Source organism: Adiantum capillus-veneris, chromosome 4, assembly GCF_014529385.1.
Source record: "Adiantum capillus-veneris isolate H3 chromosome 4, ASM1452938v2, whole genome shotgun sequence".
Taxonomy (NCBI): Eukaryota; Viridiplantae; Streptophyta; class Polypodiopsida; order Polypodiales; family Pteridaceae; genus Adiantum; species Adiantum capillus-veneris.
In genome coordinates this window covers 69,653,517-69,678,492 of record NC_140934.1, presented here as the reverse complement: position 1 = coordinate 69,678,492, position 24,976 = coordinate 69,653,517, and the positions used below count along the sequence as shown (strand labels likewise).

The 24,976-nt window shown below is 46.9% G+C and overlaps 1 protein-coding gene across 1 annotated transcript in view; it reads left to right on the top strand.

Annotated features, from left to right (window-relative positions):
- Positions 1-22,507, top strand: part of LOC147459371 (serine carboxypeptidase-like) — a 136,584-nt gene extending 114,077 nt beyond the window's left edge. The window contains exons 8-9 of the mRNA XM_086510650.1: positions 21,970-22,103; positions 22,192-22,507. Coding sequence (XP_086366776.1) covers positions 21,970-22,103; positions 22,192-22,332 — 275 coding nt within the window. The 3' untranslated portion in view covers positions 22,333-22,507. The remainder of the gene's footprint in view (positions 1-21,969; positions 22,104-22,191) is intronic.
- The last annotated feature ends 2,469 nt before the right edge of the window (positions 22,508-24,976 follow it).

Sequence of the window (24,976 nt, the reverse complement as noted above, 5' to 3'; positions counted from 1 at the left end):
GCAATTGCTCCTCCAACCAAGGACTGTTTGGGTGCTGCTCTTGCATTCTTTGCAAGGAAGCAGCGCCCCGTCGGAGACGCTACTCCTTCTCCCTTGCTGCAGCAAGGCGGGCCGTAGACTCCTGGAGAAAGAAACGACTAAGCTGAGCAAGTCCAGAGGCCACTCTGTCAGCAGGGGAGTCCTGCATGTCCAAGCCCTCTGTCCAAAGAGCCACCACTCGTTCTCTGAGCTTTGAGTCCAACAAGATCCTCTCAGGGATGCATAGCATCGTGCTCCTCTTCCTCTGTTTATCTGTCACAGCGAGGATCACTGGTGCATGGCCCGAAAAAGATGTCCTAGCCAAAATGCAAACTGACCCACCCAAGTCACAGATGTGGTCAGTGCCATAGAAGCGATCTATCCGAAATAGATTCACTCCTCCCACTCTACGGTCCGAGCGAGAGAAGGCCTAGCTGTCTGCGGGCCTCACAAAGCCAGAGTGTTGCCAAACATGTGAAACCCTCAAAAGTCATACATAGCCTCTCTCAAGGTGCCAACTCAGCTCTGTGCACAATAGCATGGCTACCTCCAATCCTGTCAGAGGGGTCCTCCAGCATGTTGAAGGCACCCCCAATGCACCATTGCTCTGCATGGGACAGAGAATCTACAATGTGAGACCAAAACTCTGCACGTGCAATTGCCACATTGGGCGTATAGATGTTCAGGAAGCCCAATAGGTAGCCCTGAAAATGCATAGTAATCCACTGAGCCCTGCCAGGCACAATAATACCTTTGCCCACAATGGCTTGCTGCCAAGAGTCCGCAATAGTCATACATACCCCTCCCTGGATACCACCAGGTTCAAATGCAGCTGACCAAAATGTCTCATATCGCCCACGCAAAAGCTGACCACATCGTCTAATGTGGCTCCCACAAAGATGATTCTCTTGCATCACTGAAGCTCCTGACGCAATCGACCGCGCTGGCGCTGAAATTTGGGCCCACCCAATCCTTGCACGTTCCATGAGACAATCCTCATGGAGAACGAGAAAGAACTGATGCTGCAGCAGCAACTAATCGCGCTATCTTCGAGGCTAGCTTGGATGGGGAATAATCTGCATCCGAGCGTCCTCAAGATAGGCGTGATTGCAAAGAATGTCTAGCCCAGGCCCAAGAAGAGCGTGTCGTGCGCATGGCAACCTCCTCTGTCCAGGAGTCCTCATGTATGTATACATAGCATGTTGGGCTCTGCGTGTAAGCATAGAAGTGTACCACATTGTGTCTACATCCTGCTGAGTCTGGAGGTGTTATTGAGAACTTGGCCAACGATCACAAAGTTTGTACCAGGTTTGTAACCTCCATGTCAGCCACTCCATCATTGAGTCCAGAGTCCACTCAGACTGGTCCCTGCCACATAAGGGAAAAGAGAAGCCAACTGTTGAGTCCTGGGCCTCTATCCCTCTAGCTTCAAGGAGCAATACATGAATTCTGAAACAAGCTGCCCTCTTCCGGTATTTCTATATTAATATGAGTCACAACACTTCAACTCCCGAGGGGCCTGTAACAGGCTTGGACACTTTAAGGGAGAAATCAATAGCAACACATGAATAGAAACTTCAAAATCACTCCTCTTGCTGTAGGAAAGAACTTACCAGCCACTTCTCCAGGCTCGCTACTGCTGCTCGCCCCCCCCTTGCTGCCCCATCGCCCCCCCCACCCGCTGCCCCTACACTGTCCCCCCACCCCCTTCAGCCCCTGCGCGTTGCCCCTCAGTCCACCCGTTGCCCTTCCCCTGTCTGCGCGCTGCCCCAAAGGCTGCCCACAGCCCGCTGCCCTCCTCTCGCTTTGCCTTCCCCACTCCATCCCCCCGCTCGCTGCTGCTTGTGCACCCGCACATTACACGGCTGCCCCCCCCCCCATCCTCTTCGCTCCCGAAGGCCCTTTGCACCTGGCTCGGTAGCACTTTCTCTTCGGAAAAGTGCCTGGCTGACTTGTTTGCTGGTTTTTTCTTCACCGCCCGCTTCTTCGACTCAGTAGTAGACACAGATGGAGGCTCCAGCTTCACCACAGAGGGACTCGCCTGAAGCCCCCTCGCCCGACCCCGCTGAGCCCACCATTCGACTTGCTCTCTCGCCGACAGAGCAAGCGAGCCTTGCCGCAGAGGTAGAACGCTTGCAGGCGACTTCTGTCATCTGCAAGGTTCTCGGCACTCGTCCTAGCAGAGGAGAGCTGCGAGACTTGCTCCAGGCCCGCCTCCTCGCAGAGGTGGGCAAGATCTTGGATGTCCAGATTCTCGGACGGGGGTACTACCAGATTGAGTTCGAGACTTCCGAGATGGCCTCCAAGGTCATAGCTATGAGTCCATTGGCCATCCGAGCATCACGCGCCCACTTTCGACAGTGGCGAAATGGTTTTGACCCGACTTCGGATGTGCTAGTAGAGGAGGCGGACATCCCCATCTCAGTCTGCTTTCCGGGTTTACGGAGGGAGTACCTTCCACTTCTCTCCAGGATTGGCTCCGCCATCGGGACTGTCCTGGAGACACCTCGTACGGCAGCATCAGTAGTTGCCAAGGCGGCTGGCATCCCTTCAGTTCGAGTTTTAGTCAGAGATAGCCACACGCTCCCGAAGGTCATCCTTCTGCCTCGGGTGAGTGGGGGTTGGTTTAGACAGAGTGTGGAGTACTCGGGTCTCCCGAACCAGTGCTTCATTTGCAGTCAGATGGGCCACCTAGCGAAGGCCTGTCCATGGAGGAGACCACGACCCGCACCTCAGCCTCAGCGCCAGCCTGCCAAGGCTGGGCCGCAGCCACAGCCAGCGATAGCACACAGATTCAGCGCCACCCTCCGAGCCTGGGGCTCCAGCGGAGGATAGGTGGCAGCAGGGCTGTGGCCGTCGACGCCAGGGGCCAGAGCAACCGCCTGGCACTCAGAGTGGCCCTCAGGTGCCTACTCAGCAGCAGTGGGTTCCCACGAGGAACTGCTTTGGTCCTCTTGAGCAGGAGGAGCCCCCTACGCCAGCCTCCACCTCCGCTTCACCCTCGCCAGCCGCTCCGCCTTCCGATCTCCCCTCCTCCTCCTCATCCCCCCCCCCGCTCTCTGCTCCCGCCCACTCCCCACCTCGCCCCCCCCATGTCTCTGTCGCCCCACCTCGCTTCTCTTCTCCCCCGCCCCCCCAACCCCTTCTCACCCTCCTCCTGCTTCAGTACCACAGTCGGCTCAGGAGACTGGTCCCTCGCCGGCGGCTAGGAGATCTCTTGGCAGCGCCTTTGCACGAGTCGCCTAGTGAGAGAGGGTCAACCCTTCATGCGGCCCCCTCTGAAGATTCAGACATCTTCTCTTGCAGTTATCCCTCGTGGTCTGACGAGCATTGACCTCCGACGCCGCTGGGATTTCTTCGATTACGGGTTCACTCGCTTTCTCGGCGATTCCGCAGTAGACCACGAGGCAGCCTGCTTCGGAGTCCACGCTTTGTTCCTCGCCGCTAGGGGGACAGAGGCCTTGGACTTAGCAGTTGGTTTCTCCTTCCCCCTCTGTGGTAGGACTGAGACAGAGTGGTCCCTCGACTCAGTGGTGGGATGGTTGCATACACAGGTTCTTGAGTTCTCTCACCACATGGGAGAACTTGGCGTTACAGATTTGCTGCAGACTTTGTGGCCACTGGCCAAGTTTGCGGTGACACCCCCAGACTCAGCAGGATGTAGACACATTGTGGTGTACTTTTTTGCTGATACGCAGTGTTTGCCTTGCTATGTATACATTCATGAGGACTCCTGGACAGAGGAGGTTGCTTTACGCACGGCTCGCTCTGCTTGGGCTTGGACCAGGCACTCACTGCAGTCTCGTCTATCTAGAGGACGCTCGGATGCGGATTACTCCCCATCCAAGCCAGCCTCAAAGATAGCTCGTCTTGCTGCTGCGGCAGCACCTGTTCTCTCTCGCTCCCCATGAGGATCGTCTCGTGGAACGTGCAGGGACTAGGTGGGTCCCAGTTTCAGCGACAGCGGGGCCGATTGCGTCAGGAGCTTCAGCGTGGCCTTGTGGGAGGAGAGATTGATCTCCTTATGCTTCAGGAGCACCATTTGTCTGAGAGCCGCATTCGGCGATGTGGTCAGATTTTGCGTGGACGCTATGATACCTTTTGGTCAGCTGCTTTTGGACTTGGAGGCATCCAGGGAGGGGTATGTATGACTATTGCGGACTCATTGCAACAGGCCATTGTGGGCAGAGGGATTATTGTCATAGTAACAGGGAATGGTCGTTTTCAGGTCTCCGTTCCCCGTTCCCATTCCAAGTTCCCGTTCCGAATCCCCGTTCCATGTTTCAAACGTGAGTACCCGTAACAGGGAATGGCATTTTGTTTCGCGTTCCTGTTCCGGTTCCCCGTTCCGGTTCCCCGTTCCTGGTAACTATGATTATTGTGCCAGGCAGGGCTCAGTGGATTACTATGCAGGTTCAGGGTGGCCTTGTGGGTTTCCTGAACATCTATGCGCCCAATGTGGCGAGTGCTCGTGCATAGTTTTGTTCACAGATTGTTGAGTCTTTGCCACAGGTTGACCAGTGGTGTGTAGGAGGGGACTTCAACATGTTGGAGGACCCTTCTGACAGGATCGGAGGCAGCCATGCTACTGTGCATGGAGTCGAGTTAGCAGCTTGGGAGAGGTTGTGTATGACTTTGAGGGTCTCGGATACATGGCAGCATTCTGGCTTTGTGAGGCCTCCAGAGAGTCTTGCCTTCTCTAGATCGGACCGCTGAGTGGGAGGAGTGAATCTATCGTGCATAGATCGCTTCTACACTAGTGACCACTTTAGTGACTTGGGGGGATCAGTGGGCATCCTGGCAGGGACATCCTTCTCGGACCATGCACCAGTGATCCTCATAGTGGCAGACTGGCAGAGGAGTGGGAGCACGATGCTTCCCATCCCAGAGCGGGTCTTGTTGGACTCAGCACTCAGAGAGAGGGTCGAGGCTCTATGGACAGAGGGCATGGACAGCCAGGCTCCACCTGCAGACAGAGCGGCCTCAGGCTTAGCTCAGCTTAGCCACTTCTTTCTCCTGGAGTCTCTGGCTCGACGGGCTGCAGCGAGAGAGGAGGAGCAGCGTCTCAGACGAGGCATTGCTTCACTACAGAGGATGCAGGAGCAGCATCCAGACAGTCCATGGTTGGAGGAGCAGTTACAGCAGGCTCGACAGGAGCTTGCTTGCACAGAGGAGAGGCGCCATGAGTTTGCCTTTCACCGACAGGCATCTCAGTGGACTCTGGTGGGTGACAGAGTGACAGGTGCTTTTTTTGAGACAGTGGGACCTCGGCACTCGCTTGCCAAGGTCAATCAGTTGAGGAGACCCGATGGGTCAATTGTTTGTGAGCCAGAGGATATGCGTGCAGTTGCTATTGACTTTTACCGTGAGCTACTGTTGCGCGAGCCCGAGTCAGAGAGACAGGATGCATGCAGGGAGCAGGTTTGGGCACAGATGCCTTGTCTTGTGACTGAGGAGATGCGCCAGAGGCTAGAGATACCTCTTCAGCTTGAGGAGCTGCACACGGCTCTTAGGGCCCTCCCTCGTGGTAGCTGTCCAGGTGAGGATGGGTTGACTCCCAGCTTCTTCTTGGAGTACTGGGACCTGCTTGGCCCAGATCTTTGTAGTGCCTTTCAGTACATTCTGCACACAGGAGTGATGCCGGATAGCATGAGTGAGGGCCTGATTTACCTCATTCCAAAGGAGGGTGGCTCCTTGGATGAGATTCGACAGTGGCGCCCCATCACCATTCTCAACTCAGCCTACAAAATTCTTGCCAAGGCTCAGTCAACCAGGTGTTGTTGGCGACTATGTGGTACATCACTTCTTGCTGGATCTTCTCGAGTTCTTGTATCAGCCAGGTAGAGAGGCTGATCAGGAACTTCCTTTGGTCAGGTCGCGATACTCAGTTTGCCCGAGCCAAGGTGGCCTGGTCGGTCATCACACTTCCTTGTTCTCAGGGAGGGCTTGGGATCATTGATCCTGCACAGCAGAGCAGAGCCCTTCTTGGGAAGTTTGTCGTCAGAGGACTCCTTCTAGGCGAGGAGCCCTGGAAGGAATTCTTGTTGCAGAGGCTTCGTGCCAGGGTGCCTCAATCAGGAGGCCCTTGGCAACCTTCGACCAGATGGATCTTTTCAGAGCTGCGCCGAGTTGGTTTGAGCAGGAGACTGGAGGACAGATTCGCTGTGAGTTTGTTTCGATCTTGGGAGCTCTTACGGCGTGGCCTAGAGCAAAGACAGCCGACGTGCACGGAGGAGCGCCTACGGCAGCCCCTCGTCTGGAACCCCATGGTTAGCACTCAGAGAGGCCACTTGGTTGGGAGTCGGCCTCATGTTTCTTGGGGTCCCATGGCGGCAGGTCCAGCGCGTTCTTTAGGTGACTGGCTAGAGTTCATAGGTTTGTCAGAGGAGGTGCAGGCTGTCCAGTTGCAGGGCATGAGAGGGGTGCAGAGCATGTGTCAGGACATCTCAGAGTCAGTTCCAGCTGAGTGGCTCACGCCTCTCGAGCCAGTAGCACCCTGGTGGATGGGAGCCTTCACACGATTGGAGGTTCTCATTTCAGTCAGGCCCTGCTCAGAGACTGTCCCAGCCCTGTTCTTCGAGCTTCAGGGTGGGGGACGATTACAGCGAGTTGCAGTAGAGGTCCCGCAGGTAGCAGAGTGCTGTTTCCAGAGGATCCGAGTTGTGGGCATCTGTGGGAGGACTTGCGTCATAGACCCTGACCCAGCAGCTCTTGAGACTGGACACTGGAGGCTATGGGCTTGGGAGTGTTGTCCACTGGCACGAGTACAGTGGGATCCTGGTGAGTGGCTATGGAGGGACCCCTTCTCTTCTGCCGACCGCCCGGGAGTCCCCTTCTTTCAGTCCACTGTTCAGCTTGGACGTCATATACTTGCAGCACAGAGAGGCCCGTCCTGCTGTAGCACGTCATTGGCAGGAGGAGGGCCTCACAGTCGAGTTCTTGGCAGCTTTTTGGTAGAGACTGTGGGACTCCAGACAGCCGAGGCGAGTCACCTTGTTCCAGTGGCTGGTTGCACTCAGAGCCACAGTAGTAGGGAGCTGGCTGGTGCATAGTGGTCTCTCGGCCGCATGTGCAGCCTGTGACCAGTTGGTGGAGAGTCAGCGTCACTGTCTCTGGGACAGTCCCTCGGCCCAGCAGGTGTGGCTACGTGTTCTTCGACTGATGCCTGCCCTCTCCACGGCTCGACAGTACACTTGGGGGGCAGCGGCTTGGTCCACCCTCACGGGCCCAACACTTCAGTTTGAGCTATCTTCCACCAGCAGGATGATAGTGATACAGGGGGGGCGACCTACACTCCAGCCTGCTACAGAGATTACTCCACAAGAGTGGTGCAGTGAGAGAGAGGAGTGTTGGGAGCTCATCAGCGGCCTAGCTCTTTGGTTCATTTGGCGGGCCCGCTGTTTCCGCATCTTTGAGGCTTGTCCTGTGCCACTAGCAGAGACTGTTCGTGACTTTTGGCTAGAGTTGATCCATACTCTCAGAGGACAGCTTGAGGGCTACAGGGCAGCTCAGACCGCACGCGGGAGCGCCGCGAGGCTTTTCTTCGACTCTGGCGCCCTGGGCCTTTCTACACCATAGTCTAGGGGGTGCTCAGATGGCACTACTGTCCACCTATGTGGCTCTTCCTTCCTCCCATCTCTTGATTTAGCCTCATTGTATATATGCTGTTTTTTCATTGGGAGAGTCTCCCCATCATGCTTGTTGTAGCCCTCTCTCGCAGAGGTGGATGTAGCCCTATGGGCAGTTTTCATTAAAACTAATAGAAGGATCTTTTTCTCGGGAAAAAAAAAACAAACTTCAAAATCACTGGACTTTAATATATATATATATAGAGAGAGAGTGTCACAAAATGATGACGTGGCAGCAGGTTGTACGGACAGATGATGACGTGGCAAAAACTGTACGAATAGTAGGTTCGAGATTCGCTCTGACAGGCTACGTGGCAACAATACAGATTTCCGCAATATGCGTTGGCATGCTGGCTGCTGTATGGAATTTCACAAATTGTGTTGCTTGCTTTTTGGGGCAGATTTTAGACCAGATGCTTTTGGGACTATTTACTTTTGAGTTAGACGCTTTTGGGGCTTGCTTTTGGGGCATCCCTTGTAAGAATGAATAGACCTAAGGGGCCTCACTCTTCAGAGCATATGGACGCAGAGTCTGAGAGCAGAGGACCCCTCGGGTGTTGCACTTTGCTCAAGCATTAATATAAAAATAAATATCGAAAGGGGCGCCAGCTTTTGGAGCCAAACGGAACTACGCCGGGTTAAAGTTGTGTTTTCTCGTGTGGTCAGATTTTTGACTTGGGGTGCCCAAGTTTGATATATATATATATATATATATATATATATATATATATATATATATATATATATATATATATATATATATATATATATATATATATATATATAGAGAGAGAGAGAGAGAGAGAGAGAGAGAGAGAGAGAGAGAGAGAGAGAGAAATATATTTTATTATCGTCCTCGGAGGTCAAATATGACCTATGGGACCAAAGTTACATGTGATGTAGTATGTGTATGGCTGATGAGTGACTCTCGATGCTCCAAAATTGTAGTGATGAGAGTCGCAATGGAGAGCCCACACTTTGGCTGGGAGAGGAAAGTGTGTAGGTCTAAGTTATGGCTGAAAATGTGAGAGAAGCAAGTTCGGATGTGATCAAAAGCTGAGCACTCTAGTAGTGTGTGGTACTCAGACTCTCGAACTTGCAGTGAGCATAATGTGCACAATCGATTTGACTCTTCTCCATTGCCCCAACGCCCTATCTCGCATCGAAGGAAATGGGAGCTAAGCCGAATTGCTGCGATAGTGCGTATCGCGGACAAGGGAATAGGCTCAAGCATGTAAGTGTGAGTACGGTTTCCTCTCTCAGCGAAGAACATGGTTTTGTAGCTAGGGGCAATATAGGTGGTGTAATGTATGAAGCGTGACCCACCGGATTTCTCCCAAGCCGTAATACATTGGCGTTGTAGAAAAGCTTCATTCACTTGAGAGTCAATTGAAGCATCATGTAGCAAGTGTAATGCATCCCATCTCCCAAACCACTTCTTTATGTCTTGTATCCATCCCGTGCTCAAGATCTTGCTTTTATGCATCTTTTGAACTTTTTTGCTTGCTTCCCATGCAATTGTAGGAAGTCGATGTGAGGGGTTTTGACACATCTTTATCATGTACTCCACAACCCTTTCCATGCCCATAACCTCAATTGGAAGAGATCCCGACTCAAGAAGTAGGAGCATATATGGTGTTTGTGTCTTAACTTGGAGAAAGTTTGTAAGAAAACGCTTTTGGACATTCTCAAACTCTTTCCAAGTAGACTTTGAGATGCTCCCACCCCACACTTCAACTCCATAAAGAAGAACCGGTGTCACCAATGCATCTAAAAGATACTTCTTTAGAACCCAACACTTGATGTTTCTCGCATTACACATGTTCTCAAATGCATAATATGCTCTCTTTCCTGCTTCCAAACGACGCATAGCACATTCATGCCACTTGTGACTGGATGGAACCTCAAGGCCAAGGTACTTAAAGCTCTCAACAACTTCAAGTGTCTCGTTGTTGTACACAATGCATGGCTTCTCCTTATGGTTGGTTTTCACAAGCATAACCTTTGTTTTGGATTCATTTACAATCAGCCCACTATGCAAGCAAAAGTTCTCAAGGACAACCATAAGCTTTTGTGCATCTTCTAAAGTTTTTGCTAGAAGCACTACATCATCCGCATACAACAAAAGCATGATTACCGCATTGCAAATAGTGACCTCTTCAATGCCTTCTTCTTGCATAAAGTCAAGTACCATTTGTTCCAATTGATCTATGCATAGACCAAAGAGAGTTGGTGACAATGGACATCCTTGTTTAACCCCAATAGTGCTTACAAAAATTTCTGAAATTTCTCTTCCCATGCGCAATTGACAAATCACCTTCTCATAGATTCGAGAAACCGCAAGCATAAACTCACTTGGCACTTGGAGTTCTTCCATCCTTCTCCACAAATTGTTACGTGGAATCATATCAAAGGCTTTCTTAAAGTCCACAAAACAACAATACAATCGCTTGCCTTTCAACCGACTTTCCTCCATGAGAACACGAAGAGTGACAAGATGATCAATGGTGCTATGGCATCGACGAAAACCCGCTCGTCCCTTTGCACGCTTGTCATTCTCTTCAGCCCAATCACTCAATTTCATCTCCATTATGCACCCAAACAACTTTGCCATAAGAGACCCAATCATTATAGTCCGGTAGTTGCTTACATTCTTTACATCCCCTCCTTTATGCAAAGGCTTAACCCAATTAGTACTCCAATCATAAGGCATACCATGTTGAAGTGCAAGGTTGAACATATCACACATCCACTCATGGGTAAAATCTCCCGTCCATTTGATCATCTCCGGCTTGATACCTTGAAGATCTCCCGCTTTGCGAGTGGCCAACTTTTCAAGCCCACCACATACATCCTCAATAGTAAAAAAAGACGGCATACATGGGAGTGAACCATAAAATGGCATTTTTTCAGTATTTGCTTGCTCATATAATTGCCTACAATGTGTGTACATATCCACTAGACTCAAGTTACCAAAATTCTCAACCCGCTTGCCTCTCAAGTTTCTCCAAAATCTTCCACATGCATGTGCCTTTTCTTGGACTTGAAATTCTTGTTGCTTTACTTCCCATCTTCTTCTCTATTTTTGAATCAATGCCTTGTATGTATGCAAATGACTTTGATAGTTGTCTTTGTTCATAGTTGCATCAAGCTTTATCAAGGACTTTCGAGCATCTTGACATTCTTTATCAAACCACCTTTTGCGTGATCTATCTTTGTTGATACCATGGAGATGCTTTATGGCAAAGCATTCTTCCGCACAAGAACAAATAGCTTTCTTGAAAGCTTCCCATTTAGTTTCCAATGGTGCATCACATTGAAGCTTTGTCATCCATAATTTTTGCTCAACCATTTCAATGTACATTGGTGCCCGTGTGAAATCCATACATAGTGATAACTTCTCTTTCCTTTGGCTGAGATTATCATGCTTAGTTGCTTCTCCACATGAAAGGTCAATACATAAGGTGCGATGGTCGGATTCCGGGGTCCATTGACCAAACATAAAACTCTTTATGCGATACATGATGGCTTCAGAGAGTAGCATATAGCCAATCACACTATCCCCATTATGTCTCCTACATGTAAATCCATTGGTTCCACTCCACAAAGATACACCATTGGCAATGTGCATACCCGTTCTATTACACATGTATAAAAGTAACTTTCCATAGTGATCCGGCTCTTTCTCATCCATTGAAGTACGATCATACAAGTGAACTTCCTCCATCTCCCTTGAAATGTATGGCATATCAAATTGTTGAGTATCATGTTGCAATGTTTTTGTGCGAGCATTCATATCCCCAAATACAATAACATCACCTTCACCTATGAAATAAGCAATGTTCTCTTCCAAATCAGAAAATGGTTGATCTCTATCCATGCAAGCATAAAAGGGAGAATCATGATGAGGAATGTAGCAACCGGCTACAAAAATGGGTGCTCTTTTTGGTGTCATAATTTTCAGCCATACATAACGTTTGTACTTGTCATCTTTCACAATTGATACAAAATCTTCCAATCCTTTCTTAACCATACATGCCAACCCTCCTTGTCCTCTTCGTTGCTTGAGATTCTTTGACCACATCAATGAATGTACATTGTAATCCTCCAAGCCGTTAATCCTTTGTGTATCATGCTCCCAAGTTTCAACAAGAAGTACAACATCGGCTTTGCTTGTTAGTTCATCAATGCCAACCCCCGCATTCCATGGGTATCCATTACAATTCCAAAAGCATATTTTCAATTGTAACTCGGTCTCATAGGTCACGCATCCCTATTTGCTTGAGAGACTTTCCTCCTCCTTGGACACATTTTTTTGATGAGAGATCTCCTTGTTTTTATTATTCTTTTCCTCATATGCCTTGCGACGCATATTTTGTTGCTTAATAGTGCGATCTTCACATACAAAACATTTTGTATCCCTCAAATAGATCCAACTATTATCAAGGATAATCTTTTGCTTGGTCTCATCCGGCATGGTGTATACAATTGGCCATTCTCCCGAGCGAGGAGCTCCTTGCTTCCCCACTATATGTGCTCCATAGACCATAACTCCGGACATGCCAAAGTGGGTTTTGAAGAAATCTTCAATAACAATGGCAAGAGAAGGAGGTGTCTCTAACTTCTCTTCGGGAATTCCACGAATAACAATGTTCTTGGAACGTCGCTCCCGTTCCTTCAACTCCTCCACATCCACATTCTCAACATTCTTTGTTTGAACCATAGCTTGCATGAGTGAGGAATTAGAAACCACATTGCTACCACATACATCAGCCCAAGACTTGTTTGTGCATACATTTTTCATGTCGCATACATCCCGGCTCATAGTGTCAAATTTCTCCTCTTTCAATACATGGTCATGCTCTACTTTGCTCATCCGCTCCTTCAAAGCATTCAAGTCCACAAGAGAGCGTTTACATTCCTTGACTTCCTCTTCAAGTTGCATCAAACGTGTTGTTTGCATCTCAAGTGTCCTCTTGAGATTCTCATTCTCAACCACAAGTACCCTTAGTGTGCCATTCTCCATTGCAAGTGCTCGTAAGTCTTCGCCTTGTTTGTTTACGGTCTCTTGCAATGATACCAAGTACGCCATGATCATGGTTTCCGATGTCGTTGGTTGGGTGGTTGTGTTGCTATCTCCACACTTAGGAGATTTTGGATCATTTTCCACAATGGTTGTGGACCTTGTTGAAGAAGAAGAACCCTTGCGAGTGCCGGAAGACATTGTATGTAAAATAGGAGATGAGAATCAATTTTGTTGAACCTGTTCACTTCAGAAATGCTGCTACAGAAACGCCTTCCATAACTCTGAAAATTTCTGTCTTCACATCAATGCGTAGAGGACTTCGTGACTATAGATCACCCAAATCGGAGTTCGGATGAAGAAGTTATGATCAAAAGAGTGGATTGCTGTCTACTAGGTCAAAAAACGGCTGCGTTTTTAGAGAGAGAGAGAGAGAGAGAGAGAGAGAGAGTCGACATGGCACGACGGGGTTCCATGCCCAAAAGCATTGGCCCCAAAGACTCCTTTCGGTATTTCTTTATGATCACAACAAGGTACAACTCCCAAGGGTCCTCCGCTCTCGGACTCTACGTCTAGATGCTTTGCAGAGTGAGGCCCCAAGGGCTCATATAAACTTTACAAGGGATGCCCAAAAGTAGAGCCCCAAAAGCAATCAGTTCAAAAGCACTTTCACCCAAAACTTTGGTCCCGAAAAGCTACCGTTGGAGATTCCCAAAAGCAACTAGCATAATTTATGAAAATCCGTATAGCATGCCACATGGCACCTGCAACGCAAATTGCAAAAGTTCCGTATGGCCCTACCACGCCAGCATCCGTACGCTTTGCCACGTCAGCATGTCAACGTATTTTACGGGAATCCCTTTCAGGGTTCAAGCCGTTGTCTTTTAGGGTTCCGAGCCCCATGGTCGGTGCTTCATAAGCTCTTCAAGTTAGTCCGTTCATTTTCTTTTGTCCACTTGGCCATTTCTCTGCCAATTGGTCATGCCACGTCATCACTTTGTGACATACCCCCTTCTTGAAAGAATTGTAATCACCCTCGAAATATAAGCCAGAAACCAGTTCAGTAGACACTGACTCTAAGCATTGACGCACCAAACAACACAAATCCGACACTTGCACAAAGACGACAGTCACTAAACATTCAAATTAAACCACATATAGTCCACCGAGATATCGGACCATGATCTATCGACAACGTGTTTGGTAATCGCATCTAGATCTATCTATATCTCACTAAGGTCTGGATTGACTAATTGTTATTGCTATCATGTCCATCTGATCTAGAATCACAAGAGCGAAATGTTGCAGTCATTTCGTCTCTCAAACATGCACTCAGACACTACTCACATGAGAGAGCACATGTAAATCAATTTCATTTCGGGAAATCCGAGTTCGAAGTACTTCTTTCATAAAGCCATCTAGCAGAATATTGTTAGCCCATCAGTATCCCTGAAATCCAAAGGAACATTAGTGACCTTATTCCATCTGGGTAACCTTTGACAAAGGAGCGGAGTGACTCCCCTCTTGTGCAGTCCCATCTGGACCAGATTAACCCCGCTCATCTCCGGGATGCCTTGGAATATTCAAAGCTAGATTGAAAGCCTCAAGGTAAAGTTGCAGTATCCGAGGAGTAAACTGCTAGGTCCTCCTCCTCCATCCACTTTGCATCGAATGCCAGAGAGTTCTTGAGTAAGTAAGAACCGCTGTTCACTTTACCTTTCATTTTCCTTTCGTGGAGAGCTAGTATCTGTTCTAGAATAAGAATCTGCTCGCTCTCTTCCATTTCAGGTTGCTCCTCATCGACTGGCACCTCACTCTTGAAAGGTTTCAATAGACTCTCATGAAAAGCATTGTGAATCTTCCAAGTATTTGGCAACTTCAGTCTGAAGGATACATCATTTATCTTCTCTTGAATCTGGAAAGGGCCATAGTACCGCATACTAATCTTTGGGAAAAGCCGCTCCTTTCCCTTTCGTTTCCTTAGGCGCGCCTTCTCAAATCGTAAGAGTACCCAATTATCTTCCTTCAGCTGCAAGTTGCATCAATGCTTGTCCACTGCCTTCTTATGCCTTGCTTGAGACTTCTCAAGAGCCTCGTGCACCTTGGCCAAAGCAGTATCCAGATCTAGATCATAGTGATCTGCTTCAAAAAATCGTATCCCGAGTCTAGGGAATTCTCTCATCTACCAGTTGATTCCCTTTTCCTTTCTTTGCTTGTGCCCTGGGACCTGTGGGTAGCTTTGCTAACTTCCCCTATCCATTGGCACGCTAATGTCAATCATTGGAAACTTGAGACACACTATCATCTGATCCCGTTTCTTCTCCGGAACCCTCTGATGAACTTGCATCTAGTTCCCTTAGTTCGTAGGAACCTTCGGATATGTTACCATCGGATTTTCCAGAATCGTGCGATGAGCTTTCATTCAGTTCTTCTGATTCATTTTCTTCACTGGTAGACTCTTGCCTTGTTGAGGTGGATACTATCGTGTCCATAGGATAAGTCAATGAGCTGGCATGCATTCCACATCGTTGCTTAGCATGTTCCATAAGTCTCTGAATAGAGTCAGACTTCTGGTTTAGACAATAGTTTCGAATCTCTTTTGACAAACCACAACAAAACCGCTCAATCTGGTCTCTCAAAGTAATCTTTTGAAACGAAGACACTGGCACATAAGTATCTCAAAACCCTCTGGTAGTAGTCATCCAATGTATCTTTCTTAGTCATTCGGAAGTGATGCCAAGCCGTGATGACATCTCTTTCATATTCATCTGATATCCAAGTTGACGTGAAAATTTCCTTGAATTTTGACGACGTCACAGGTGCTTCTCTGTGTACCAGCAGAGTAGACCACCATGTCTGTGCAGTTCCTTTTATGTAAGATGCCGCCCTTTGCACATTGTAGTGTTCTGTGAACTTGCCAATGTCAAACTGTTGTACAAACTCAAGGGCTTGATGGGTGTTGTGGTAGCTTGAAAACGTTTAAAACCTGACGGCCTGACCCCCTTCCTTGAACTCTTTGGTCTTCTTGCTCAAGACTGCTCCGCTCCCAAAGTGCGACCACATGCATCACAGTAAATTCCAAGTGCTTTTGCAAGTCTTCAATCTTTGTCGGTCCCCAAGTAAAAAAGGAACCCCTTTCTGCGTTAGCACGTGTAAAGGAGAAGCTATCTCTGCAAATTTCTGAATGAACCGCCGTAGTATGAGCACAAGCCCAGAAAGCTTCAAAGTTCATGAACATTCTTCAAATGGGGCAAATCACGAATGGTCTCAACTATGGCCGGGTCCATCTTTACACCTTCTGCTGAGAAGACGTGTCCCAAAAAGTGTATCTTTGGCAAGAAGAACTTGCTTTTTTTCGCATTTACAAACAATTTATGTTTTCACAATGCTTGGAAAACCTGTAATAGGTGGTGTTTGTGCTCTATCTCACTCTTGGAGATGACGACGATGTCGTAAAAGAAGGTGCCCACAAATGATCGGTACTCTCTAAAAATTCTATCCATGATCGGTTGAATGTGGCTACGGTTGAATGTGGCTGGAGCATTTGTAAGGCCAAATGGCATCACAAGATATTCGTACAAACGAAAAGTTAACTTGAAAGCTGTCTTGTAGACATCTCCAAGAGTGATGATATCCATTCTTCATATTGATTCTGCTAAAGCAAGTAGACCCTTGAAGTCTGTCGAGTATATCATTGATCCTTGGGATAGGGAATTTGTTCTTGATAGTGATTTTATTGAGAGCTGTATAATCAATGCACATTCTTCAAGATCCATGTTTCTTCAAAAGCAGCAACACTGGCAAATAGAATGGTGAAGTACTAGGTTGGATGAGACCCTTCTCAAGAAGTTCTTTCTCGTGGTTCATTATTTCTTCATTTTGGGCTCGGCTAACTCTTTAAGGTGGCCGGTTTGGTGATATACTACCGGGAATCAAATGAATCATGTGATCTTCAGGTTCTGAAGGAGGTAACTCGCTTGGTAGGCCTTCAGAGAAACAGTTAGTCTGAGCTTGCAAAAATTCTTATCATTCCTTTTCGAGGTCATACATATTTGACCTTTGATCATCATTCAGTTCTTTCAAGAAGATCGAATGAACAAAAAAACTGTATTTCGTCAAGTAGGACGGACTCGCCTTTCAGTTCAATTTCTTTGCCCTACTAATTCTTCAAGATGGATTCCTTGCCCTATAATCGAACACCACGACGCTATTTTTGTGGAACCAAGGGATACAAGGAGGACGTCATACCCTTTCAAAGGCATGATGTAAAAGTCCTCGTGTCCTAATTACCCCTGACAATGCAAACGTAGTTTGCGAATGGCAAGTGTAATGGCAACATCCCATCCGGGTGCCACTAGAATAACCTCGGCTTGTGGCCCCATTTCCTTGGGCGTAATTCCAAGTCGAGCCGCCAATTCGGTTGAAATAAAGTTGGCCTTGGCTTCTCCATCAAAGAAAGAAGGGCTTTCTGTTCTCACACTTTGCCTCATGCTCTGCAAAGTTCAGTACTTTCATCCATTTGATCAGGAGCGGTCCCCACATGATCTGGTATAAGTCCTGCTTTCGTCTTTCCTTTTCTTCCGCGCTCTCTGGCTGCTCTGAAACTCTCTGGCTTGTCTTTTGGTCAAGAGCTTTGCCCAGCTCTTTCAGTAGCTTCCACTTTTCTACACGTTTGGTCTTTCAACTTTCCTCCCAACGTGAGGAGAATCAATAGCCTCCCGTCATCGTGAGTGAATCTCATCAATTGGGTAATTCTTCAGGTGTTTTGCAAATCTCGGGTCTGTGGAGTACCTAATGAATCTTTTTACACATGTGTCAACTTGCAGTTGACGTTTGTACTCCGCTCTGGCAAACTTTCCCACCAAGAATTTGTTCAAATCTTCATTCTTTTCTTCAGTTCCTGCGCCGGATTTCAACTTTTCTTCGCCTTCCCCCCCGAGAGGTGATATTTTTGTCAGATTCTCTGCAAGAACCCATGTGTAATCTGGGGTTCTTTATGGATTATGCCCTTCAAGACAGAGCGATGGAGACGGGAGCGCGTCCGATGCGTGATGTATGAAGGGTGGGAGTGGCTAATACATCCGAGGTCAGGAGGGCCCCAAAGACTGGCTACCCTTTCGTATTTCTTTATTTATTGACCACAACAAGGTACAACTCCCGAGGGTCCTTTGCTCTTAGACTCTTCGTCTAGATGCTCTACAGAGTGAGGCCCCAAGGGCTTTTATAAACTTTACAAGGGATGCCCAAAAGTAGAGCCCCAAAAGCAATTAGTTCAAAAGCACTTTCACCCAAAAGCTTTGGTCCCGAAAAGCTAGCGTTGGATATTACCAAAAGTAGCCAACGTAATTTGCGAAAATCCGTATAGCTTGCCACGTGGCACCTGCAACATGAATTTTGTACGGCCTTGCCACGTCAGCATTCGTATGATCTACCACGTCCACATGTTAGCGCATTTTACGAAAATCCCTTTCAGGGTTCAAGCTTCTGTCTATTAGGGTTTTGGGTCCCACGGTCGATGCTTCATAAATTCTTCAAGGTAGTCCGTTCAGTTTCTGTTGTCCACTTGGCCATTTCTTTGCCAGTTGGTCATGCCACGTCATCATTTTGTGACAGGTCCTTTGCTCTCAGACTTTGCGTCTAAATGCTCTACAAGATGAGGCTCCAAGGGCTCTTATAAACTTACTAGGGATGCCCAAAAGCATCGGATTCAAAAGCATTTCCCCCCAAAAGCGTCTGTTACCAAAAGCTCACGCAAAACTGCCAGCCCTACTGTGAGCGCAAAACGCGGAAATCCGTACAACTGTGCCACGTGGCAGCCAACGTGATTACGAAAATGAGCCAAAGTGCAAGCTTTTGATATTTTTTTGTTTAGGCTCCACGACCGGTCCTCCAAAGTTCTTCAAGTCCGTAGGGATTAGGTTTTCTATTTCCTAGCCCCTTTTAGGCCTCTCGGCCACACTTTCTTGATTTTCTTCTTTTCTTCTTCTGAGTTGAGTTTCTCTAGTTCTCTTGGCCATTTCTCTTCCAGTTGGGCACGCCACGTCATCAGTTCGTGACGGTCCCCCCTCTTGAAAGAATTGTAATCACCCTCGATTACGCTTGCAAAACAGGCATAGGACAAAAACTTTCTTCAGTAGACACCGACTCTATGTACTCATGCACCGGACTCCATCAATCCAACACTTCTACAAAGACATCAGTCACTCAGCAATCACATTTCTGTCGAGGGTCTCAGATACAAATCATGATCATCGTTAGTCATCCTTAGATGATCCCAAGCCGTGATGACATCTTCTTCATTTTCTTATGATATGCAAGTTGACGTGACAATTTTCTTAAATTTTACCCACGTTGTAGGTGCTTCTCTGTGTAACAACATAGTAGACCACCATGTCTGTGCATTTCCTTTCAAGTAAAATGCTGCCCTTCGCACCTTGGAGCATTCGGAGAACCGACCTCCTGAGAAGGCGACGTCAAATTGTTGTATAAACTCATGGGCTTGATGGGTGTCTTGGTAGCTTGAAAACGTGTCAAACCTGACGACCTAACCCCCTTGAACTCCTTGGTCTTCTTGCTCACTCTTTCACCATCAGAAGAGGAGGAGCTCTCCTCCTCTGAATTGCTAGATGGCCTCCCATGCCGTCTAGACCTTTTCAGAAATTTGCTTTTCTTGCTTCTTCTCCGCTTCTTCCACCTTTTTTCATCCTCACTGGAAGTAGAGGACGAAGAACTGTCGGAACTCATGAAGACGAAGAGAAATTTGGATCATTCTCGAAACGAACACGTCTCAAAACGAACACACTTCTTGGATCTGCTTGTCACCTTGAAAGTCGCCTTCCGGCCCAAATAACCGGGGAAATCCGCCGATTTCCTCTTCTTCCGAGAGTGCTTCAAGCCTTTTATTATTTGGTTCATCTTTTTTCAAGAGCTCTGTCCAACTTTTTCTGCAAGTACAGTTTTCGCTTTTTTGCACTCGTCTGTCCTTTTAGATTTCTTCTCGATTTGAGAGAAGAGTCTATGGTCTCACGCCATCTCGAATGAATCTCATCAATTGGGTAATTCTTTAGGTGTTTCGCAAATTTTGGGTCTCTAGAGTACTTGATCAGTCTTTTCACACGTGTCAACTTGCAGTTGACGTTTGTACTCCGTTCTCGCAAATTCCCTTGCCGGAAATTTGCAAATCTTCATTGTTTTCTTCGGTTCCCACGCTGAATTTTAACTTTTCTTCACCTCCTTGCTGAGAGATTCTCCGCGAGAACCCATGTGTGCTGCAAAAGGGATCAGATCCTCTGTAGTAGAAGAATCTTTCTGAGCTCTGATACCACTGTTACAAGCTTGGACACTCCAAGCGAGAAATCAATAGCAACATGAGAACAGAAACAACAAAATCCCTGGACTTTATGTGAGAGAGAGAGAGAGAGAGAGAGAGAGAGAAGAAGAAGAAGAAGAGTATTTTAATGTCGTAGGAAACTATCCCAAAAGAGAGTTGAACTCAAGACTTGTTATTCAAAGGTTATATTATTTTCCTCTTTTTATTAGCCCACACACACCCACACCCACACACGAGAGAGAGAGAGAGAGAGAGAGAGAGAGAGAGAGAGAGAGAGAGAGAGAGAGAGAGAGAGAGAGAGAGAGACGGCACGGCACGACAAAGTTCCGCGCTCAGATGCATTGGCCCCAAAGACTGGCGCCCCTTCTAGTATTTCTTCATTATTGGGAGTCGCAATAGTACAATTCTTGAGGATTCTTTGCTCTCAGACTTTGCGTTCAGATGCTTTGCAGAGTGAGGTCCCAAGGGCTCTTATAAACTTAAAAGGGATGCCCAAAAGCTGAGCCCCAAAAGCATCAGGTTGAAAAGCATTTCCCCCCAAAAGCGTTTGCTACCAAAAGCTCATGCAAAACTTCCAACCCTACTGCTAGCCCAAAACGTGGAAATCCGTACAGCTGTGGCACATGGCAGTCAGCGCGATTTACAAAAATCAGCCCAGAGTGCAAATTTTTGATAATTTTGGGTTTAGGCCCCACGGCCGGTGCTCCATAAGTTCTTTAAGTCCCTAGGGATTAGGTTTTCTATGCCCTAGCCCCGTTTAGGCCTCTCAGCCACACTTTCTGGGTTCTTTCTTCTTTTGTTCTTCTGGGTTCAGTTTCTCTTGTCCTCTTGGACATTTCTCTTCCAATTGGGCACGCCACGTCATCACTTTGTGACACGTTTCAACAATTGATATGGTGCCGTGCCTGCTACATGGAGGGGAGTACCCCACTCGTCATGTAAGAACATAGTAGTCATGGTTGTGTTCTTCAACACGCTTGAGGTACTGAGCTGACAATACTTTGCCCGTGAGATTTCTATGAAGAGATGTGTTTGTAGCATACTATCTCTGTATAACTAGTCCATTGGTACACTTGGATGGGCTTGATTCGAAATGTGAGCTACCACTATTGCATAGCATTGTTCTCGTAAGGAAGGTGGTATAGATGCGGTCGAATTTGTGGGAGAACTATAAAGCCTCAAGAAAGCAAGGAACTTGGCTGTAGATCTACCCCCCTTAGATTCCTTTGGTTGAGGAAGTGCAGACATCAGTGGCGGAGGATAATACGGGTAAGCATAAGGGTTCTTAGTTCAAGCATAGGAGGTGGTGATAAAGGTGAAGGCAGCAGTGGCACAAGATGTCTTGCAACCATGTCGTGAAAATCACCACGTAGAGGGATAACAGAATCTGTTGGCTCATGAGTGGAAGCTCTCCAACTCTCGGGTGCCAGAGGAGGTAACACCTGAGGTAGTACGAGAGACATCATGTAATTCAAGAACTGCTGAAGATTCGTAGAACCGGCAGATTGTGCCAAGGATGCCTCGAAAGCAAATCTTGCAACTTGTCGAGGAGAAACTCCAAAGAATCCATAGTTTCGATTTGTATGTTGATGTAGGATCTGTTTGCTCGTTGGAAAAGCAAACGGCTGACACTTTGGTACCATTGCAACCGAAAAGGCACACGTGTTGACAAAAGTAATGCCGACAAAAATAATACTTAACACTTAAAACTGGAGAGAGATCTTCACATGGGTTAAAATAAAAGGAAAGATGCTGTGGGGTTGTAGGCCCTATGTTTTGAAAGTTCATGGCTTGTCTTATGGACTGTTATCTGGACATTGTTCTATTAGAATGCATTCACTTGTGTTTGGTCCTACAAAAGCAAGTTCTGTGTCTGTTTGTGCTTTCCAAAAGCATGTTACTTTTGAAATGTCATGGAAGTATGTTCATTGCTTGTAGTAAACAAGAGTTGTGTGGTGCGCAATGTGCAGGTAACTCAAGATGGGTATCCGAAATCAACTGGTCTGGTAAGCAGAACTACTCTACGGCTTCTACGAAGCCATTTTTGGTTCAAGGCGAGCAAGCTGGAATCATGACAAATTTTGGTCCTTTGACATTTTTGAAGGTGGAAATCTTCTTGAGTCAGCATTTTAAGCAGGACGCATACGTCTGTTTTTGCTGATCATAAGCTTGTTTGTTGTTATTTTCTGAAGGTTCATGATGCTGGGCACATGGTGCCAATGGATCAACCTAAGGCAGCCTTAGAAATGATTGAGCGGTTCACCCATGGGGGTTCGTTGGAGGAGCTGCCCTTTGATATAATCAAGCAAGTAGTTAATGATGGTGGGATGTAATGCAGGGGTGTCTTTATTAGAGTCACATAAAATGTAAACAGTTTTTGCTTTAAGATGTAAATATCTGTGCAAATTTACAGAGAGCTCATAGTAATGAATGCTTTAAAGTTACCCGGATAAAGTCAAAGAAAATGATTCGTGTATGTAGTACTACTTATCTCTTTTCTTGAAGCCACATGACTGACTGACTCTCTCTCTCTCTCTCTCTCTCTCTCTCTCTCTCTCTCTCTCTCTCTGTCTGTTGAATTGATGCCTTCTTCAGGATCTAGACAGTTAGATCCCATACAGTGATGCCTTTTGGCACCGGGTTTCGCGCACCTACTTCCCCAGATTGCTACGTCATAAAAAGCATTCCCAAGTGATATTTGGGGGAAAAAAACGAGATGGAAAGGTTTTGGACGGCTGGAGGACCCACTTATCAACACATTCATTTAAGTGGGAGTATGTTGGGGTAAAGGCGGCATGTGCCTTGCCTCAAGGCTGGATGTTCGACGCTCAACCACCCACTGATTTATTGATCATTTACCTTATTCTTTCTATATAAGGGGTTTCACTCGCTTAGTAATGAGTTGCTCGTGTGTCTCCTACTTCTCTCTATCTCTCACTTGCTCTGAGAGCTCTCTCTCTCTCTCTCTCTCTCTCTCTCTCTCTCTCTCTCTATTCTTGTTTGAAAACTCTTTGCACAAAGCTAGTGCACTTCAAGCTTTACTTCCCTTGCTACACAGTCTATCGTCAATATCAAGAAGACCAAAGCTCTTATACCACTTGTGAGTGCGCGATGCGTGCGAGCGGACGGAGAATGGGGAGAAGTAGGAGTGCTGTGTGGGTGGAGAATAGAGCAACAAGCTCTTATCTTCTTATTCTTTTGTATATAAAGAATAAGGGGGGTGTGGTTAGTGAATTAGTGGACGGATATCGGGCGTCCTGCATTCGACAAGGCACATTGCTTTAATCCCAACAGTTTGGCCCTCGCATCAAACAAAGGGTTCGATAGGTAATACCACGAAGAGGAGAAACGAAAGATAGAGGAGGCACAAAGAGAAACACAAAAGAAGTAGGAGGCGAAGACTAGGTAGAGGTGAGTGGAAAAGCATAGAGGCCAAGAGAGCCCACGTTGCAAATTTACAAGCAAGGGTAGAGGCCAAGAAGAAGGTGGTAGAAGACAAGGCTCAAACCGCCCACCAAGGTGCACTTGGGAGTTCTAAAGCTTTGGAGTTTTCACAACATGCTACAATATGTGCAAAGAAGTTGGCACCTAAAAAGTAATAGGCCAAGATGAGTTGATGATAAAGTACACAAATGATCATCCTCAATGGGTTTGGTAGCCAACTCCTCCACCATTGCCAACAACACAAAGCAAATAGAGATAAAAAAATATTAGAAGAGTATCGAGCCGATCATTCAAATAGCGGCCTTCTGTTGAGTGGGGACAAAGACTAAAGAAAAATGCAACGATTTAGCAATAATGAGGATATAGTGTGTTGCTCTATTGGCCCTTCAGGACACCTCAAAGGATATTTTGGTGCAACTAATCCCTGTTGGCGTTTTTTGTATGGTGCAGGCAAAGAGAACGACTTTAAATAACATCAATTTAGCCTTTGCCATTAATTTAGGAAATGTGAGTTGTCTATATAAGAGAATTGGAGTATCACCGTGTAGCCTCTCTTTAAGTTGGCACCTAAAAAGTAATAGGCCAAGAGGAGTCGATGATAAAGTACACAAATGATCATCCTCAATGGGTTTGGTAGCCAACTCCTCCACCATTGCCAACAACACAAAGTAAATAGAGATAAAAAAATATTAGAAGAGTATCGAGCCGATTATTCAAATAGCAGCCTTCTGTTGAGTGGTGACAAAGACTAAAGAAAAATGCAATGATTTAGTAATAATGAGGATATAGTGTGTTGCTCTATTGGCCCTTCAGGACGCCTCAAATGATAATTTGGTGCAACTAATTCTTGATGGCGTTTTTTGTATGGTGCAGGCAAAGAGAGCGACTTTAAATAACATCAATTTAGCCTTTGCCATTAATTTAGGAAATGCGAATTGTCTATATAAGAGAATTGGAGTATCACTGTGTAGCCTCTCTTTTGAGTAAATGTAATCTTCTCATATAATATTAACGACTCCACTTGGTGGAATTGCACAGTAAATTGTGTCTTATTGGTAATTGTACATCTCGACTTGTTTAATTTTAGTGTCGATCGTCATGACGTAGTCCAGGTGGTCGAGGGCGACCATCGGGCAAAATTTGTTCGAAATGGGACCGCTGGGGATTGAAAGAAGGATGTAGGTGCGAGTGGCCCACGGTGCACCGAGTTGCCCGGCGGGACCGGGGAGCAAAAAACCCCGGTGCGCCACAGCGTGCAGGTGGAGCATTCTAACTAGGCGCTGTCTGATAGAGCTAGGGACCACGCGCAAAATGAACAACTGAAAAAGTATACACTACAAGATGTAATAAAGAGACAATACAAAAGACAATTTTCCTCTATTGTTTAAGAAATTACATCATGGATTCTTTGTCTTCCTACAAGCTATACATTGGTTGGTATTGGACGAATGGTGAGCCTCATGCCAAGGGTTTTTGCAATATTTTCAAGGTTGGTCATCCCTTAAGCTAAGCTTAAGGCACAGTGGGATAGGA